Genomic DNA, 22,051 nt, shown 5'->3' with positions numbered 1-22,051 from the left:
AGAACATACGCCCTAATAAAGAAGGGGTACTTCTGGCCAAACATGCGAGACGACATCATGCAATACACCAAGACGTGCCTCATCTGCCAACAGGATAAGGTCGAGAAAGCCAAAGTCTCTGGACTCTTGGAACCTCTACCTGTGCCAACAAGACCCTGGGAAAGTGTATCTCTGGACTTCATAACACACCTCCCAAAAGTCGGGGAATATGACGCCATCTTGGTTATTGTGGACCGGTTCTCAAAATATGCGACGTTCATCCCCACTCCCAAATTATGTTCGGCGGAACTCACAGCCCAACTGTTTTTCAAACACGTTGTAAAGTTATGGGGCATTCCGTCGAGCATCATCAGTGACAGGGATGGCAGATTCATTGGGACATTCTGGACTGAGTTATTCGCTTTCTTGGGAACAACCTTGAACATCTCCTCGAGTTATCACCCTCAAACCGATGGACAGACAGAACGGTTCAACTGCTTGCTCGAAGAATACTTACGTCACTTCGTCGACGCTCGCCAAAAGAACTGGATACAATTGTTAGATGTCGCCCAATTTTGCTTCAATTGTCAAACAAGCTCGTCTACAAGGAAGAGTCCCTTTGAAATTGTAAGTGGACGACAACCGGCCTTACCCCATATTATTGATCATCCTTATGCAGGAAAAAACCCTCAAGCTCACAACTTTACAAGAGAATGGAAGCAGACGACAGATATAGCCCGAGCATATTTAGAGAAGGCTTCCAAGCATATGAAGAAATGGGCGGACAAGAAGCGTCGCCCCCTTCATTTCCGTGCAGGAGATCAAGTCCTTATCAAGCTGAGACCAGAACAGATCAGATTTCGTAGCCGAAAGGACCAGAGATTAGTTCGTAAATACGAAGGCCCGGTTGAAGTCCTTAAAAAGATTGGGGCTACCTCCTACCGAGTTGCACTCCCCGCATGGATGAAAATTCACCCCGTCATTCATGTGAGCAACTTGAAGCCCTATCACCCTGATCCAGACGACGACCATCGAAATACAACCACAAGACCGAGCATCGATCTGAAACAAAAAGAAACAAAGGAAGTGGAAGAGATCCTAGCCGACAGGGTTAGGAAGATAGGAAGACCTGTACGGACGATTCGTGAATTCCTTGTCAAATGGAAGAATCTCCCTACAGAGGAAACAAGCTGGGAACGCGCCGAAGATCTGAACTCCGCCGCCACCCACATCGCAAGGTATGAAAGTAGTCGGTTGACGGGGACGTCAACCAATTAGGTGGGGGAGGATGTCACGGTCATGCCTGTCCAGGGCCTGTTGCCCATGGCCGCATGCCCATGACAAGCCAAACCCTTGTCATGTCTTTTCATTCTAGTGTTTTTCCCTTTGTAATTCTAGAGCGTATGACACCTCAAGAAAATCATGTCTAGGCCTGACAGAACTAAAATGGCCCAGAATGTACTATAGGGGGATATGACTAGTCGTCAACTTCTCCCTACCCAAGGTTATATATGCTAAGCCGTTGTTATCTTTCTCTTGCTTGCTTATATAACGTCTCTTTCTAAAATCTCTCTTTCAAAAATCTCTCTCTCCTCGTTTTCTAAAACCTTCTTTTAAAACCGAGGCTAGAGGCTCGACTGTACGTCGCTTGGCCGTAGGCGACGCAAGAACAAATTGGCTTAACTCACTTGTCGCTGGAAAGTGAGTGCCGCACAATCGCTAGTCCGCTGCCTTCGAAAGTGCGATTGTGTCACATAGCACACACTTGGTACTATGCATATTAAGAATTGACCTTAATTCAAATGAAAAGACTGCCACGATAAAAGAAGTGATCCTGGATCATATAAATCAATAAACAGAGAGATAACCAACAAAATAGATGACAAGGTAAAACACATATCGGTTCCAGAATTTTATTTTCATTTACTCAAACATCCTAATGAATAAATTGCCATAGGTTAAATTGTAGGTGAAATCGACATAGCAAGCCACGTTCCGACTACAACATTTAAACTGCAGTTCAGAAAAGAGATTTCACATGGGCAGAAATAACGTTCAATTCCAGCATTTAACCTGACAACTGCATCTTTCCCTTTCATCTTTTTTCGATCAGTAGCTAAAACATGAGTCAAAAGAAACCTACGGCTGTAGTCTTATTCCTGAATGTTATCGGTTCTTCCTATCCATGGAACCGGTTGAGATATGATTCAAAGTATTCAAAATGAAGATATGATTTGAAGTAGTTGAGATATGATTCAAATATTCAAACTACCAAGATTTTAGGAGATTTTAGGAGATTGTTAGTAGATTTGAATTTATCTAGATTTGCATGATTTACTATTTCTGGTCTAGTGTATGAGGTATAAATACTGGAATTGTGTAACCCTCTAGGCATCAAGTCAGTAGACATTAATAAAGCACTGCAGCTTCTATCTATTCTCATCTATTCCTATCTCTTTCACTATCCCTCTTTCCAACAATTTTGGTATCAGAGCCAGGTTCGTTCGACACGAGGGCGAGTGATTATTTTCTTTCACAAAACAAAAATGGCAGTAGCTGGTTTTTCTTCCTCTGCACCGTTGTTACCAATATTTAATGGTGAGAAATACGAGTGGTGGAGCATCAAGATGAAGACCTTGCTCAGATCGCAGGAGCTATGGGACTTGGTGGAGCACGGGTTTGCTGATGTATTAGAACCCACAATAGAAGAAAAGGAGAGACTAAGAGAAACCAAGAAAAACGATGCCAAGGCTCTATTCATTATTCAGCAAGCAGTTCATGAGACTATTTTTTCACGAATTGCAGCAGCAACCACATCAAAGCAGGCATGGTCAATTCTACAGAAGGAGTTTCTAGAAGACTCAAAGGTCATGACAGTGAAATTGCAATCTCTAAGACGTGATTTTGAAACTCTACTCATGACGAATGGCGAATCAATTGCTGATTTTTTGTCAAGATCAATGGCAATAGTCAGTCAGATGCGTACCTATGGAGAGAAAATTTCAAACGAAACAATTGTTGCAAAGGTGTTGAGAAGCTTGACTCCAAAGTTTGACCATGTGGTGGCTGCCATAGAAGAAGCTAAGGATCTATCCATACTCTCCGTTGATGAACTGATGGGCTCGCTTCAGGCTCATGAGGCAAGAATCAATAGAGCATCAGAAAGAAACGAAGAAAAGGCACTACAAGTGAAGGAGACAACCAATAACGAAAGAGAAAATATTCATTTAGCAGGTAGAAGTCGTGGAAGAGGAGGATTTCGCAACTTCCATGGTGGTCGTGATAACAGTTGGAGAAGTGATGGACAGAGACAATTCAATGAACAAAGGAATGTCATACAATGTTACCATTGTAGAAGGTATGGTCACACAAAATCTGATTGTTGGTATAAAAATCAACAAATGAATTTTGCAGCAGAGAATGAAGAAGAAGAAGAAAAGTTGTTTGTGGCGTGCATGGATACTAATCCGGAAAAAGGTAGCTTATGGTTTGTTAATAGCGGATGCTCGAACCATATTACAGGCACCAAATCCTTATTCAAGGAGCTTGATGAGACGCAAAAGATTAAGGTGCAACTTGGAAATACAAAAGAGATGCAAGTTGAAGGAAAAGGTACAGTGAAAGTCGAAACCAGTCACGGTAAGATAAAACAATTAGATAATGTTCAATTTGTACCTGATTTAGGGTACAATTTATTGAGTGTTGGACAATTGATGAACAGAGGACACTCGGTTCTATTTGATGATAACACATGTGTCATCACAGATAAAAAATCAGGCCATAAAGTTGAAATTGCCATGACTTCAAATAAGATGAAAATCAGGCCATAAAGTTGAAATTGCCATGACTTCAAATAAGATGTTTCCACTTGATGTTTCTAACATGGAGGATTTTGCTCTTACTGCTAGCATGAAAGATGATTCAACATTATGGCATCTCAGATATGGACATCTTCATATGAACGGCCTGAAAATACTTAGGGATAAAGGTATGGTTTTCGGATTACCAAGAATTGACTCAACTAATTTATGTGAAGGATGCATTTATGGCAAGCAGACTCCTGTTGGAAAAGCTAAAAGAGCTTCACATTATCTAGAACTAATTCATGCTGATTTATGTGGGCCAATGCAAACGAAGTCCTTGGGTGGAAGTATATACTTTTTACTATTCGTTGATGACTATAGTCGCATGAGCTGGGTTTACTTCCTACAACATAAGTCAGAAACTTTTCAGAAGTTCCAGATTTTTAAAGCTATGGTAGAGAACCAAAGTGGCTGTCACATTAAAGTTCTTCGCACAGACAGAGGTGGCGAGTTCATATCTAAAGATTTCAATCTCTTTTGTGAAGAAGAGGGTATCCAAAGGGAATTAACAGCTCCCTACACTCCAGAACAAAATGGAATCGCTGAACGAAAAAATCGAACTATTGTGGAGATGGCAAGAAGTATGTTACAAGCAAGGAGACTTCCAAATCAATTTTGGGCCGAAGCCGTAGCAACATCTGTTTATCTATTAAACATCTCACCAACAAAGGCGGTTATGAATCGAACTCCTTATGAAGCATGGCATGGAAGGAAACCATCTGTAAGTCATTTACGAATCTTTGGTTGTGTTGCTTATGCTTTGAAACATCCTCAAACTCGTCAAAAGCTTGATGAAAAATCTGAAAAATGCATTTTCATTGGCTATTGTACTCAATCAAAGACATATAAACTATACAACCCCGTTAGTGAAAAGATTTTAGTTAGAAGAGATGTAATATTTAATGAAAACGTGAGTTGGGATTGGAGTAAAGAACAGGAGCAGCAAAAGATTACAGTTGAAGTTTCCCCAAATGAAGAGACAAGGGTCAACTCCAGTGCATCTCCCAGTGGATCCACTGCAACACAAAGTGTGTCAAATTCATCATCTTCAGCATCACTTAATAGCAATTCTTCTCTTGAAGAACTTTCGGATGAGACACCTCCAAGGAAGTATAAATCTTTAGCTGACATATATGCATCATGTCAGTTTGCTCTTACTATTTCAGACCCTATGAATTATGAGAAGCAACTGAAAAAGAAGACGGGAAGAAAGCCATGGCAGTAGAGATGCAGTCCGTTAAGAAAGATGGAACATGGGATATGGTTGACCTACCAAACGAAAAGTTTTATGGAGATTTACAAGAAAAGGTTTATGTAACACCGCCAGAGGGATTCATAAAGGAAGACAAAGAAACAAAGGTATACAAGTTGAGACAGACATTGTACGGGTTAAAGCAGACATACTTACGAAGGCCTTGTCAGAAGAAAAGCTCTGTACTTACATCTGCAACTTTGAATCATGGGGGAGTGTTGAGATATGATTCAAAGTATTCAAAATGAAGATATGATTTGAAGTAGTTGAGATATGATTCAAATATTCAAACTACCAAGATTTTAGGAGATTTTAGGAGATTGTTAGTAGATTTGAATTTATCTAGATTTGCATGATTTACTATTTCTAGTCTAGTGTATGAGGTATAAATACTGGAATTGTGTAACCCTCTAGGCATCAAGTCAGTAGACATTAATAAAGCACTGCAGCTTCTATCTATTCTCATCTATTCCTATCTCTTTCACTATCCCTCTTTCCAACAGAACCATGGCTGAAGCGCCATGTAGAGTTCTGATAGGAACTAGAAGAAAAGTCCTCACTATCCATTTTTAAATGCCCTACAATACCTGCCCAAATACACCTTCAATAAAAGGGTGCTATCAAACTGAACCATTGTTAGTATTCCCCCAAAATTTTTGTCTTCAATTTTTAGAAAGGAGCTTTCTAGCGAGGGTCAACAGTCTCCTTCCAGCTCCACCCAACTTTGCAATGGTCAACATCACTCCTATTAAAGCCAAGCAATTATCACTTCGTGTCTCTTCAAATCGTTTCTCACATCCTAGCTTATTCACATGGAAGTATTGCTTCACCTCATACACCCAACCGTGGGAATTTATTCAATTAGATATGTGGGATCTCCAATTTTCTGCTCTTCATAGCTACTTAATCTACTTCTATTACCAGGTCAGGCACTTCATTTTTTCAAGAAAATCCCTACTCCAGCAGCACTACTCTTATCATTTAGATCCATTCTGGTCTGATGTCCATTTTTAATAATTATTTCCATTATTTTTAGGGGAAAATTTAATTTTAACCATGCTTAAAAGTTAGTGAGAAAATTTTTAGCTTAAGCTTTTAATTCTATAGATTTAACCTCTAAACTTGAAAAAAGTGGTGAAATTTAAGCCTTAAACTTATTCAACTAATACTCTTCATTAGTCAAGTTTTCGCTTCTCTAAAGTTGTGACCAGTGATGGACGTTCTTAAGGGTGGATGAGATTACATTTTGGATATTGATTATTCTAATTATGTTGGAGGCTTTTATATAGTTGAATTTGAGTGTTTTCATGATTGGGTTTGTACAGTCCAATGCATGATTTTATTTTTATTTTATCTTCTTTATTTTATTTTTAATTTTATTTTTTATATTTGTTGCAAGTCTAAATTAGCTTGCTATTTTTTCTTCTTAAGAGAATTACATGTCTCTTTTATAGGGAAAAACTAACTAAATCAAAATTGATACATAATCTAAATTCCTTAGTTACAAGGTAATCTAAATAAAATTTCTAGATAAGATAAATCTAAATAATAATCCTAGATAATAGGTAACTAAATTTAAATAAGTCCTACCACATAAATTAGGGAGGTCAACTACTCCCCTTATTGGATGGGATTACAAAAATATCCTTCTATACTCCCCTCAAATTAAGTAATAGATATCATTTGTTTTTAGCTTGGATAATAACTACTCATGAATTACACAAAAATCTCCTAACATAAGGCTAATCCTTCCGCACTCCCCTCAAGCAGAAAATGAAAATATCTATTATTCAGCTTGGATTGGATAAGTTTATGTGCAATATTGATTGCACAACTTCGAGGACACGACTTGAACATCAAGAAATGACTTCAATGGTAGCTGTGAAAACTCCAAATAAATTTGGTCCGGTGGATGATGGGATAACTTCAAATAAATTTGGTTATGAAAGTTTCGAATAAATTTGGTTTAGGTGGATGATGGGTAGCTATGAAGACTACGAATAAATTTGTCAATGGTAGCTATGAAGGCTACGAATAAATTTGTCAACAATAGCTATAAAAAAAACTTGACAGTACCTATAAAGTCTGTGAACAAAACTTCATATGATGGATGATCGATGGCTATGAAGGTTTAACTGATACCCTTTTCGAACACAAGATTAACGAAGGAATATACCTTTTCAGGACCTTGGATCTAGTTTGTTGAGTTGAGAACGAACATCTCGAACCAAGTACAACCAAATATTTTGGGTGTAAGAGAAATCAAAGGTTGTTAGGACAAAAAATACGATAAGGTATTTCACCTTTATGAATTAAGGAGATCATCTGATTTATTAAGAAACAACTCGTCAAAACAGCATCAACCATGTATATAAAACATTAAGGCTCTTGCTGTTTCGAGGAGATGACAATTCTTTCTGCAATTCCATTTTAAGATGGAGTATCAAACCAAGGGGATTGATTAAGGATTGTATATTCACCTAAATAAGAAGTACGAGCATGAGAGAAATATTTTTTGCCAAAAAACCCAAAAAGAAAAGGGTTCTGAACTCCAAACCTAAAGCTTCGTAGAATCCTAGGTTAACAAAAAAAGATAAAAAAAATAAAATAATAAAAAAAAAACTCTAATGGACCTAATTAACTTAAGCAGGAGAAAGGAAAAAGGCAATAAAAGACAAGGTAACTAATACATTTATAGAAAACATAACCATACTAATATAACAGCTCAAAGCATCCTTCATTCTTTCCTCTTGAGAATGAAGTATAAACAACAGTAGTGAAAGTTGTAAGTTGACACAAGAATCGAAAGTAAAGCATAAGAATTGTCAGTAGTTTATATCATTTCATTATGGTTATATGAAGAATACAGTTCTCAAATACACTTATCATCATTTGTTAACCTAAGCATAGCACAATAAATTAGAAGAATATACCTCAACTAAAGGGTTAGAGGTTCGAATCCCAAATGCACAAGATGAACTCAAAAAAATAAAATAAAAATAAAAATAAAAAAATAAAAAAAGACACCGTCAGCCTTAGTGCATAAAAATTGTTATAATTTAACTATTTCTACCAGCTCTATTATTATATTTCCAAAACAAGAACTTAGCAATACAGTTCACGTCATTCCAACCGCATATAAGTATAGTTTGGTTACCTGAGTTTTCCATAATGTGGAAGCTCTGGTTCCCATGCGAAGAGAACAACACAGCGGGTGATGCTATCAGTTCCTCCTGGATGCCAGGACTTTTGACAAATCCTTCCAATAGAAAGCCAATAGAATGGCGTGGAATTTCTATTGTTTCTCCTTGTATATACATAGTCATTACTGACCCTTCAACAACAAGAACTCTCAGATCTCTCATTTCTATTCTCTCAAATACTTGTGGAAGCAAAAGTTTGGCAAGAACAATGGAACATTCCTGCAAGCAACCTCGACAAAATAAGCATTGACAATTCTACTGATACATGATAACTTAATAAGTATGAGAAACATATATGCCCCTTAGACATAATGGCTTCAAGCTTCTGTTAGATCTAAATAACAGGGTAATCAAATGGATGAATGGTGTAAACCAACTCTTGTAGAGACAATTTATTTAAAGTGATGACCGAAATGATACAGCCTTTGGTCCTATTTTAAGAACGAAAATCTGACAGCTAATTCTAACAAACTTTAACAACATTATAAACTAAATGAAAATAACAAACACTTGCAGTTCGGTGACTTCTCCCTACTTTTTTCCCCTTTTACAATCAAACACTTGCAGTTCGGAATGGTAATATGCATAGGTAACATCAAAATCTTTTTCTCCATCCCATTCTCCCTACCCAACCACTCACACACTCGATTTAGATGAATATAAAGAATAGGAGAGAGAAAATGCAAGGAGAAATATTGGCTTAAAGTTTATATTGATTACTTCAAGTATGTTAAGTAACAGAGAATACAGAAAAAACATAAAATTATATTTTCGAAGTACGGACTACTGGGATATATATATATGGTTCAGTTTACTATGTATAACTATCTACCATATATAGCCATTTACTATATATATGTCTTTTAAAAATTATATTTTCGAAGTAACTACTGGGATATATATATATATATATGGTTCAGTTTACTATGTATAACTATCTACCCTATATAGCCATTTACTATATATATGTCTTTTACCGTATATAGTTTTACTATACATAATCATTGAGTAAACTATAAATAAGCCAAATTACATAACTTTAACAATTCTCCCACTTGGAAATTGATCCAATCAACAAAAAATTTTATTCTCAAACGATTCATCTCACCATCAATATATTCACTGCACCAGACCAATTAAGGTTTTGGACAAAAATTTTCCAACATCAACACATTTTGTCAACATGTCTGCTGGATTTTTTGCACCATCTATCTTCTCCAAACACATATCATCTTCTTCCACTAAAACACATATCATCATCTTCCACTAACCTGCAAGTGAAATGGTACCATCATAACACCCTTCACAATCTTCCACGAACTCTTCCCAAACTCGGCTGCATAACTTGTGATATCCAACTGACTAATAGAAATCAGATTTTTCTTGAGACCAGGAATATATCTGAATCCTTCAATGTCCATTTATTTTCAATGGGAGTTTTCATGCATACATCCCCCTTTCCATCAATCTCTAAAGCTTTGTTGTCGGCAAGATACGCCTTCTCAAAATTTTTAGATTTGAAATTTTGAACAGTTCCTTGTTTGGAGACGAATGAAAAGATGCACCTGAATCCAAAATCCATAATTCAATCCGGCTGTCCACACTGAGGATTAGAGTATCCCTATTGTCTTCTATTGAACTTATAGAATCATTATCATCCTCCGATTTGTGATTTTGCTTCCTCTTTGGTCTTGTACAACCTGTCCGAAAGTGTCCTTTTTCTCCATTATTCCAACATGTTGGTCTGTTTGGAGATTTTTCCCGTTCTTTGATTTTGATTGGCCATGTTTGTTTGGGCCCTTCCATTTACTTCTTCCCCTTTGGTCCAAACTGAGAGTACTACCAGATGAATCTCAAATTTCTCGTTTGCAAATACTTTCACTCAGAACTACATCTTGAATTTTATTGAACTTCAATTTCTTAGATCTCGGGAACTGCTGATCGCAACAACAGTATCCAAAGACAGACTCGGGTAAAGATGACATCAAAATCAATACTTTAATTTCATCTTCAAAATTAATTACCACCGAACTCATTTGACTTTACAATCATATTGAATTCATTTATATGATCTACAACAAATCCACTTTCAAACATTTGTAGATTGAACAATCTCCACGTCAAATACACCTTGTTCATAATAGATGGTTTTTAGTACATATTTGACAATGCCTTTAACAGATACGTCATTGTCTTTTTCTTGATGATGTTGAACGCCACGTTTTTTTTAACAACGTCAACTGGATCAACCCTAGAATCCGTCGATCCTTGAGCTTCCACTGCTACATGGTCATGGTATCCGGCTTCTAACCAGACAAGGGTTCGTGAAGATTTTTCTTGTACAAATAATCTTCCATCTGCATCTTCCAAAAACCAAAATCGGATCCATCAAACTTCTTAATTTCAATCTTTGAGCTTTCCATCTTCACAGATCGTGGTGAATACCTCTTAGCTTTGATACCAATTATTAGGACCGCAAACAACTCACACAACTTGATCTAGATGAATACAAAGAAAAGGAGAAAGAAAATGCAAGGAGGAATATTGGCTAGAGGTTTATATTGATGACTTCAAGTATGTATAGTAATAGAGAATACAGAGAATGCAAAAGAGTACATTTTCAAAGTATTGCCTAGGGGGATATATATGATTCAGTTTTCGATATATAGCTTTACTAGATATAGTCATTTACTATATATAACTATCTACCATATAGTCATTTATTATATATAGTTGTTTAGTGCATATGACCCCGTTTACTATATATGTCATTTATCATATATAGTGTTACAGTGCATAACCATTGAGTAAGCTATAATAAGCAACCGACTCTATAACCTAACATCCTAACATGCTTATCCATGAGAATTCATATTTATACTCCCTACCCTATAACCTAACATGCTTATCCATGAGAATTCATATTTATGCTCCCTACCCTTGTGGACTGCTTGTAAATCATGTTGCCATGGCCTTCCAAGGAGTATATGGCAGCATCCTAAGATGTCATGCACAACTTGATCTTTGTAACTATTTCCAATAGAAAAAGGAATAATACATGTCTTTGAAACTTGAACCTCACCTCCCTTTTTAATTCAACTAATTTTATATGGATTGGGGTGTGGGTTAGTTTTGAGATTCAAGGCATTCACTAACTTTTTTGACATGATATTTTCACTGCTTCCTTTATCAATTATAATATTGCAGTTTTTCCCATTGACTGTACATCTATTCTTGGATAATGAATGTCGTTGTGTGGAAGAGTCTGTTTTAGGTGTAAGAAGTAATTTTTGTAAAGTACAAGATAGTTGGTCTCCTTGCTCAATTTATGTTGTTTCCTCCTTGGATTCTTTGCTCGATCCGTCCTCAAATGATTCATTTTCCTCCATAATTGCAAGATTCTTCCTTTGGGTCTGGTAAATTAAGGCCAATACCAGGTATATAAGTAGTGATTTCAAATTCCAAGATTAAGCGTACTCTGGAAACTTTACATAAGATAGAGTTCGGTTTTTTTTGGGGGTGATAGTGGAAAACTTGACAAATAAGTCACCCTTACAATCACTCAACAATGAGATTTTCACATCATATGGATCTTGATTCAAATCTTTCAAAGTCATTAGATCATTTTCCTTGTTTGAGAATCTTCTCCCTTCTTCTATTCCATTCCGGAGAGTGACCGAGACCAAGTTAGTCACGTTTTCATACATTTGGAATCTAGGCTCTTCTAGACATCATTGTTATTTACTCATTTTTTTCCTTGTTTTTTCTTTTCTTATTGTCTTTGATCATTCCTTAAGTTTCAAAAGTTTGATCCTGTAAATCTAACCCATTTTTTCATTGAGCGAAAGGTACAAAATAAATCACATTGGTTTTTCGATCGAAAGTATTTTGTGAAATTTTCGTTTTTTTCCTCTTTCTCTATCACTATCCCGCGGGTTCAGTGTTTGAATCAATAGAAAACCTTTCTTTTGTATCTATATGAATCAATATTATTACATTTCAATTCCTTCTCGATATCTCCTAAGGAAAATTCCAAACAGGATCCAAAATTGATGGGTTAGTGTGAGGTTAAGGATTATGACTTTCGTGCTTTGGTGAGTCTCTGATACCCTTTTGATGACCTATGTTGTGTTGAAAGGATATATATATATATATGATCTAACTGATTGTGCAAAGCCTATGGTAGTAGCAGAATTGGGGAAAGTATGGCATAGCGCTAGACATCTTCGTGATTCTCAATCTGGAGAGGCCCATTTAGCCCACTCTTTTTACATAGCCAACTAGTTGGTGTACTCTTCCTCGATGCTAACACAAAAAAGACAGTTCTTTTCTATTTATTAGTATTAAATTAGTATTAATTATTAGTTAGTGATCTCAGCTCCGTGTTTTTTTTTTTTTTTTCTATGCTGAATTGTTGGCACAAGTCCTCTGTTTTGTCTTTGTGGATTGAGAGAAAGTGAGCTCGATGAGAAGAGAATTGTAACATAAGAGAAATGAGGTTAATCCCTTTCAAATATACAACATGGATTCTAGCAATGCGACCTAGGTAGACTCTCATGTCAATCCAAATGAATCATCCTAGAGGTAAATTTTTTGCCTACAAGGCAAGAAGATAAGTCACAAATTTGATGCGTAGGACATGTATTTCCCTAAAGTTGGTCTATTATAGGGATCGGCTGTCTTTTTTGTAAAATTGTCCGCCTGCTTTGAATTTTCCCTTTGTTTGGATGTGGAAGCTTGGGTATTTTGAAATTGTTTCAGGCAGGATGTTGTTCCTTTGCGGGTTGTGTTGCTGGTTATATCACATTAGTTCCTTCGGATACATACTTTCTTAAAACGAGCATCGTTCATCTCTTCTATTATAGTTGCTACAGATATTGCATCTGTTAAAAATAGCATGGGATGTAACTTCACCTTTTCTTTAATGTCAGAACATAGCCCTCCCTTGAATCTTGCTATTAGGTGCTGAAACCAGATTTGTTCTTGCTCCCAGACAGTGAAAGCCTTTCACATAATAAATCACTGTTTTTGAACACTAGCGGAAATTTTGGTATAGGTTATAAAGTATCTAGTCATAGTTTGCTGGAAGAAACCGACCTTTCATCAATCATTCTTTTCCAAGTTTTGATAGGTTGTTTTCCACAGCTTTGTCGATTGATCTCCAATTGTTCCCACCATGCCCAGAAACCTCCTTTTAGCTTAAGCTCAACAAGCTGAACCTTTTTCTTTGCTAGAGTGTTTGTATAATTGGAAAAAAAAAAAAAAAAAAAACTTTCCACACATTTTACCCAATGAAGAAAGGTTTCGATGCCCATTTTCCTAGTAAAAGTTGGTAAATCTATCTTCATTCTAGTAATTTGTTTCTCCTGTTTTGTGGCCATTTTTTCCTTTCTTCCCCATCGCTTTCATCTTCTCCCTTCCTTGAAAAATCTAGGTCTTGATGGTTCTTTCTTTGTGTAGTAACTTTCTCATGGTTTCTTCAGGACTATTCTGCCAATCTTGGAGAATTTTTTATGTTGATGGAGATTTAGATGCAGCGATCTGTTTTTCATGAGATGTAGGCTGTCCTTGAATTGACCTGAGAAATTCCATTTGCTGCGAGATTGTACCAACCATTTGATGAATCTCACAATATTCTCTGAATATTATCCCCTGCATTTTCTACTGACAGCAAGTGTTGAGTCATTGATCTTGGTGAGAGGGCAGGTTGTGGTTCCGCTTCTTTGTTGGTTTGGGAGGAACCCCTGTTGTAGGTTTCTTACCTGACAACCTTATAAAACTAAGAAAAATAGCGCAGGTTGTAACAAACATACGTAGCTGGAAATTATAAATAACTAATCAAAGACTCAAACACATCAATGGGGTCTCAAATCTTTCAACTCAGAAGAATAATGCAAGTCTTCATTTCTCACTGTCTTAACTTTCATTCTCTTTTTATGCCGTCAGGATTTATATCAGTACTAGAAATAACAAAGTTATGTGGTTAATAGTAATACCTGCCACAAGAAGTCTTCAATTGAAGGATCTGATCTAAGTACCGAAAGAAACTTGTCGTGTTCAATAAAAAAAGAGAAAACAACAGAATCTGCTATCATGTCACACAAGCATGGCTTCTCAGTAAGCAATTCATATAGGCCCAAAGTACATCCATGAGTAAATGTGGGGTGCAGGGAGAACCTGTTTCTCATGCTCCTACTTTCCCACTGGAAGGAAATAGAATCAAAATGAATCAAAAGAGTGCGTAAAACTCGTGTGCCCGAATTCAGAATGTAATAAACATGACAGGATAAAAAAAAAAAAAAAAATCCTCTTACCTTGACCACTCCGTTGGATATAAGCCAAACACCACTAGGCTTTGAACCTTCCTTGTAAAGTGTCACACCACGTAGTTTCATAACTTCTTTTGTTGAAAGTTCAAGTGGTTCACGTACTAAAGGAGGAAGTGCCCCAAGAAATGGATGGACACTCATTAAGTTGCGCATTTTTGGAACCTTTACCAGAGGTGGATTTCTTAGAAGCCTTTTCAAGTCAGTCTGCAGTAAATGAAGCAGCACTTTATAAACAAAGATCAGTAGCTGCAATTGCAAACGAGTGAGAGAAAGATCAGGAGAACCTGGACAGCACCATGAAGATGCAACATCTCTTTCTCTTCTAGTAGGCCAACCTTCTCTAGATTTTGGACATATTCAAGTAAATGGTTGAGCACTGAGTATGTTACTTGTCTGGTTTTAACAACACGCAAAACCTGAAAAGAAGTTTCCAAGTAAGCATGTTATAGCAACTTGATGAGCATAACATATCATGAATAACCTACAAAAAAGGGGTAGAAAGAAATAAACACATTATTAAGCCCCTTCCTAGACGAACCAACCCTAGAAACATGAAATGGAAAGGTCTGGATGTTGTGTAGAAAGGAAGATAGGAACTGAAAAAGAATATTCAGATAAATGAAAAAGTTTAATGAGCATCGGTTCATTCCTGCTATTCATACTACTATAACATCAATCCCAAGGGCGACTTGTATAAAAAGAAAAAAAGAGTTTTCATAACTGGTGGCTGTTAGTGTTGCTAATCCAAGGCGATTGTGAGAAGAACGATTTGTAGAGCATAACTGGTGGCTGTTAGTGCTACTAATTCAAGGTGATGATGAGGACAGATTGTAGAAGATAACTGATGGCTCTTAGTGTTACTAATTCAAGGCGATAGTGAGAAAGAAGGATTTTGTAGAGCATAAACCAAATGGAGTTTGCATAAAGGGTGACACCCACCAGCAAGTAGCTGTTGTCCATTAGAGTCATAAATTATGCACATACGAGAGCCCTAAAGTAATATGGTTTATAATTACAATAAAAGACAATATAACTGATGGATTTTTATTCTAGTTCCCCCGATAGGAAACAATTTAACAATATTTCACTAATTTCATAAATTGTAGAAAAAGGCGGAAGATCTGCCAAAGTTAACAGATTACAAATAAAATAAAATAAAACTTCCCGTTAGCTAAAAGTTCATTTAATATGTAGTTAGAAAAGAGCAAGAAACACTTACATTGAGTTAAAGTGTTGAAGGAATGATCAATTTAAGGAATATTTGGCTAAATCCTACATTTGTGCACATATTAACACTTTAACTCAAAAGGCCCATATACCTCTCTAAAGTAAATAAATTGCTCCAGTTTATATTTGCGACATGGAATTAGAACTTTTCTATTAAGAATTTTCTTTTTAGAATCAAACTCTAACTCAATCGGTAAATCATTCATAGTTGTCAACCATCCTCCATGATTAAGTTTTATTTGGAGCCTTTATAGCTACTGTCATCATGACCAAATTTTATTCCGTCCGCAAATCTAACTCACACTCAGTCAGACATAACATACTCAGTAAGTGTAATTAGCCAATTCATGCATGATCCACGGAAGCCTCACCTTCAGGCAATAGATAGAGTGTTATGCTATCTAAAAGGAACCGCAGAAAAAAGAATTTTATTCAAACAGAACAATTTTCTTGAATCGGAAGCTTACATCGACACTAACTATGCTGGAACAGTAGTAGACATAAGATCTACTACAAGGTATTATACTTTTCTTGGAGGTAATTTGGTAGGAGTAAAAAGCAAAATGTAGTGGCTAGAACATTTGTTGGATTAGAATTTTGAGCTATTACAAAATGGCTATGTGAATTCTTATGGTTGAAGATAATCCTTGACGACCAACAGATTAAGGGAGAAGGTCCGATAAAGTTGTACTATAGCAACAAATTACCTCTCAATGTTTCACATAATTCTATCTAGCATAATAGGACAAAGCATATTGAAATTGATCGACATTTTATCAAGGAGAAACTAGAGAATGAGATTGTATCCTTTAGTTATGTGTCCTCACAACTTCAACTAGCAGACATACTAACACAAGGACTTCACAACTCAATGTTTCATGAATTAATATCCAAATTGGGAATAGATGTTATCTATTCCTCAGTTTGAGGAGTGTTGAAGGAATGACCTTGATTTAAGGAATATTTGTGCAATTCCAAGGTTCCAAGGTTAAGTTAAGAGATCCTTTGTTGTTAAATAGTCCTCCCTTTCTAGTCAGTACAGCCAAAAAGAAGCTTACATATATGAAACCTTAGAAAAAAAATTTTTTCTTTTTTCTTTTCTGAAAGGATGGCCCTCCAAAATAAAACAACAAATGATACGCGTGTTCCAACCAAAGATAGCCGAAATGGACCATTATTTTTATAAACACTATATATACAATAATATGCATGTCCAGCACTCCCCATCAACATGAACAAAATATGATTATCATGTCCAACTTGGTAAACAAAAATAATTGACTTGTGCTCCATAAATAGATTTGTAACGGAAGTAACATTCTGACGTACAGAATGATAATCAACTATTTTAGTTCACTCAAGATATAGAGGATCAAAAGTAGCATGAAAGGCGGTTTGATTGTTACATCACAGTGGGGCAGCTGAAATCACACATACGGGAGAATGTTCAAGTGGTCCAGTTGGCAATACCGAGTGATCAAAATAGAATATCCTCCTACAGCACCACCTTAAGCTCAACTCAAAGCCCTAGGAGTATATCCATACAGCGGGCAATCTAATGAAGTGTCTATCCTTTACCTATCCTGGTATCTGATTTCTTTCTCTTTAAGTCTTATGAGAGAGAACGAATGTTGGCTAAGCCTATGAGTTGAGTAAAATAAATTAAAAGTCTAACAACAAATACGAAGATGGAACTTTTTTGAAACCTGATTTAATACCCACATAATCATAAATAATAAAGCATAGCGTCTATCAAAGTTGGCTGACAAACATAAAGAGAAATTTCTCTATGACAATGACGACCTACTACAACTGACCAAAACTTGCCCATGAAGCATCCATCACTAAACTTACAAACCTGAGGAAATGTCTCACGAACATCTTCCAGAAATTTTCGTGCTTCTTCACCTTCAGCCTCACTTTCATTAATAACAGTAGAAGCAATATCGCTATCACCTGAAATATCATAAAAATATATGTTTGTACATCATGCTTGCTTGATGTATACTAATACATGATCATTTTTTTAACGAGAAACGAAACTTAAGAAATGAAAAGAGATTAATGCAGCAATGCTGAAGAAAAAATATAAACTCCAAAAAGGAGTGAGAAAGAACAAAACGTAGAGAAATTACACATGAGAGAAGCCTGGAAAAGAGAGGAAAAAAAACTATAAGAACAGTCGGAGCAAAGCAAGGAAATTCAACTCCAAAGAGGAGTAAAATAATAATATGATCATAAAAAGCGATCATTTCAAATGTCAAGAAATTAAAATGAAGATCTAGATTCAGAGCTCATCAAGTGGCTCCTAGTAAGAAACCAACTTCAGTATAGAAGAACGTGATTTTGGTGATAAGGTACAGGCAGAAGAATGAAAATTTCACCCAGCTCCACTTGTGGAATTACATTCATGAAAAACTTCATCAAAAGTGACTGGCATTCTACTCAAAATGAGATGCAGAATAATTCAAACCTAGGAAAGTAAGTTTTGACTAGGAAAAATATTTAGGGGCACGATTATTTTGATTAGTTGTCCAATAGAAAGATGTAAAATATTTTAAAATTTGAAAAAGTAAAAATTATTTGGTGGAGTGTTACACAATCAAGTTTAGACAATTACCAAGGAAAGTAAAGAATAAGAAAATAATGTTTCTTTCCTGAACCTATCATATGATGAACCATTGGGTACTGAAATGTCAACTTTGCAACATAAGATAACCAACTGGAAAATAGATTTTTGAGCAAATAGAGAATGCACAAAACAAAGTAGAAGGAGATGCCCATGGGACTGGTCATCATCAAACAAAGACAATCTTCGAAAAAGTTTCCACCGTAGAACTTGGAAATTTTCACTTCAAATTTTGGAAACCTTCATCCTCCGCTGGCAAGATATATCTAAATAGATGGGCTAACTACTGATAAAATGAGGAAAGGAACTTCTGGCCACATACAAGGTTCACGAATCGAATTCTTTTGCAACTAATTGAAGAAATATATCATTCTTAAAGGTATTCTGCTCCACAGGAAATATATTCTGTAGTTTAATATACAAGATAGCCAAGGGAAAGTAGGGAAAGGAAAACCTAAATAAAGAATCCTAGCATCGCAATGGAAGCTAGCTAGTTACCTATAAACTCATGAAGCTGTTGTCTTGCAATTCTGTGTGCACGGAGAAATGCAGCACAAATATAACATCCAGATTCCAATCTTTCCACAGTGAAGTATGTAACCAACTTCTGAGGGAAAATGCTTGTCTGAAGGAACCTGTAATAATTTGGAAAATGTACATTAGCTTTTAAATCTTTCCAATCACATAAAGGCTCATTTGCAACCAGATCAAGGGCTTCATCCACAGATTGCATCAAGATATTTGCAGTAGTTTGTGTTATCCTTCCCTCGTCAAGCATCCCCCAGTAAGCAGCTTGAACACCTAATGATAAATGATTGTTTTATTTAATTGAGATCTGACATCAGATTCACATCGAATTAAATCTAAAGCACAGAAGATTCAAAAAAAAAAAAAAATATGGCACATAGATAATTAAACTTCTACTTGATATAGGTCACCCATTTATTAGTTTAGTTCAATAAAACTAATTTATCAACAAAAAGTGAAAACCAATAACTAGAAAAAGATAGAAGGAAATAAACACATCTATGTTTAACCAACATTGAGAAAATAAATAATCAAATTACTTCAATGATTTCAAGAAAATGAAGAGTTCGATTGATATTTAAATCCTTGAGTCAAGTATATCAATTGTTGCACGTCTAAATTAGCTTATTGTTTTTCTTATTTTATTTGAGAGAGGTACATTTGTCTTTTATAGTACACAAATGATAAAATAAATCTTGGATACTAAGTAACAAAATAAGATAAATCTAAATAAATCTCTAGTAAAAAGATAAGATAAATCTAAATAGATCTCTAGTAAAAAGATAAGATAAATCTAAATAGATCTCTAGTTATTGGGTAACAATATAGATAAGATTAACTACTTTCCTTATTTAATGGGATTACATAAATATTCCTTGAATCAAGATTTTTTCTTCAACACTCCCCCTCAAGCTGAGGAATAGACATCATCCATTCCTAGCTTGGATACCAAGTCACGAAACGTTGAGTTATGAAGTTCTTTTGTTAGTAAATCTGCTAACTTGAAGTTGAGAGGGCACATAACTAATGCATACTATTCCCTCCTATAATTTCTCTTTGATAAAATGTCGATCAATTTTAATATGTTATGTTTTGTCCTATCATGCTGGATAGGACTATGTCCAGTATTGATGGCTGATTTGTTGTCGCAGTACAACTTTATCGAACCTTCTTCCTTAATTTGTAAGTCATCAAGAATTATCTTCAATCACAAGAGTTCAATGATTTAGCCACCAAATTTTTCTTCTTACTCCTCCATGTTACCAAATTACCTCCAAGAAAGGTACAATACCTCATAATAAATCTACTATCTACTATTGACCCAGCATAATCAACATCAGTGTAAACTTCCAATGCAAGGGAATTGTTATGTTTGAACAAAATTCCTTTTCCTGAAGTTCCTTTCAGATAACATAACACTCTATATGCTGCATGAAGGTGAGGCTCCTACCGATAATGCATAAATTGACTAATTACACTTGTCAAGTATGTTATGTCTGGTCAAGTGTGAGCTAGATATATTTAGCTTTCCCACTAGCCTTTGGTACATTTCTTCGTCCACTGCAGGTTGTTCCTTTGACTCACCCAATTTTTGATGTGGATCCATTGGCGTTGGTGCAGGTTTACATATGCTTTTTCCTATTTCCATTAATAAATCCATCACATACTTTTGTTTTGATATGAAAATGCCCTGAGCTGAGTATACTACAATACTTAGAAAGTACTTTAGTTTTCCAAGTGACTTGATCTCAAATTCTTTCATCAATCTCCTTTTGAGTTCACTTTTTTCTTCTTCATTCATCTACGTACACTAGAAGCACTGTAACTCCCCTTGTTTCTGAGTGCTTGATAAAGAAAGTGTGATCTTCTTGACTTTGCTTATACCCAAAGTCTTTCATTACCTTTGTGAATCTTCCAAACATGCCCTTGATGATTGTTTTAGTCCATACAAGGTCTTTCCGAATTTGCATACTTTACTTTTTGTGCTCTCAAATACGGGAGGATCCATGTAGATTTATTCATCTAGATCGCCATAAAGAAATACATTCTTCACATCATACTGTGTGAGCTACCAATTTAAGTTGGCAGATAGGATAACAATATTTTTACGATGTTCATCTTTGCAACTAGGGCATTGCTTCTTGATAATCTATCCCATAAGTTTGAGTATCTCCTACACCAAAGTCATGACATTATCATGTAGTCTTCCTTGTCCCATGTAGTAAATTTAGGACCTGTATTTGTTGGTCCTAGTCCAATGAGGTGTCGGAGTTTTCCCTTTCCTTTAAGGTAAGTCCGCATGATCTGAGACCCTTTGAGAAAGCTTTTTCCGTTGAGTCAGTATGATAATCAGATGGGTTGAAGGTCACCCTTCTTTTCGGCTATAAGAACTTCCTCTGAGATTTTTTATTCTTCTGACATGATGAACTAGTGGGTCTTAGTTTCTAGAGAAATTGAGTCTAAAACAAAGTCATGACGGAAAAATCCTTCCTTAAACGGGTTTGGATTTTGGAAAGTGATGGTATAGTGGGAATTGTGGGTTTGTGGAATAGCGGTATATCAAAGTTATTGAATTTGAAAAACAAGTGGGATACCAATAGAAGCTTGTGGGACTATTGCGGTAGTGGGATGATGGAATGAATTAATATGGAGGTAGTGGGACTATTGTAGTAGTAGGCTGATGGAATGGATTATAATATGGAAATAGCGGTAATGCTAGGCTCACAAACTTGTGACTTGTGATGTATGGACTAGCCGGGGACTTGCGATTTGTGACTTGAGGACTAGTAGTGGGGGGCTCGCGAACTTGCGGTGATAGACGTTACTGTAAAAACAAAAAAATTGAAAGCAATGGTGATTGGACTTGCAGTGGTTGCTTAAGGTTCGGAAGCAATGGTGATGGTTTGAAAGTTGTTGAAAGCAGGAAGTTGTGGTTGTTGTGATACTCGATTGGACTTGCGGTAATACACAGAAGATCAGCAATTATGAAGGCTCCTAATGAAACTTATCACAATGGATGATCAGCGGCTATAAAGGTTTCA

The 22,051-nt window shown here is 36.0% G+C and overlaps 1 protein-coding gene across 3 annotated transcripts in view; it reads right to left on the bottom strand.

Moving 5' to 3' along the window:
• SOS1 (sodium proton exchanger, putative (NHX7) (SOS1)) overlaps positions 1–22,051 on the bottom strand; it is a 50,721-nt gene that overhangs the window by 6,000 nt on the left and 22,670 nt on the right. For all 3 annotated transcript variants that reach the window (XM_023670015.2, XM_023670029.2, XM_023670022.2), the window contains 6 exons: positions 18,981–19,283; positions 17,712–17,809; positions 14,911–15,042; positions 14,612–14,830; positions 14,294–14,500; positions 8,252–8,516 (listed from right to left, as the gene is read on the bottom strand). In XM_023670015.2, the coding sequence (XP_023525783.2) occupies positions 8,252–8,516; positions 14,294–14,500; positions 14,612–14,830; positions 14,911–15,042; positions 17,712–17,809; positions 18,981–19,283 (1,224 nt within the window). The remainder of the gene's footprint in view (positions 1–8,251; positions 8,517–14,293; positions 14,501–14,611; positions 14,831–14,910; positions 15,043–17,711; positions 17,810–18,980; positions 19,284–22,051) is intronic.

This window comes from Cucurbita pepo, chromosome 1, assembly GCF_057944985.1.
Source record: "Cucurbita pepo subsp. pepo isolate OVF chromosome 1, ASM5794498v1, whole genome shotgun sequence".
NCBI lineage: Eukaryota > Viridiplantae > Streptophyta > Magnoliopsida > Cucurbitales > Cucurbitaceae > Cucurbita > Cucurbita pepo.
This window is presented reverse-complemented; position numbering and strand designations above follow the sequence as displayed.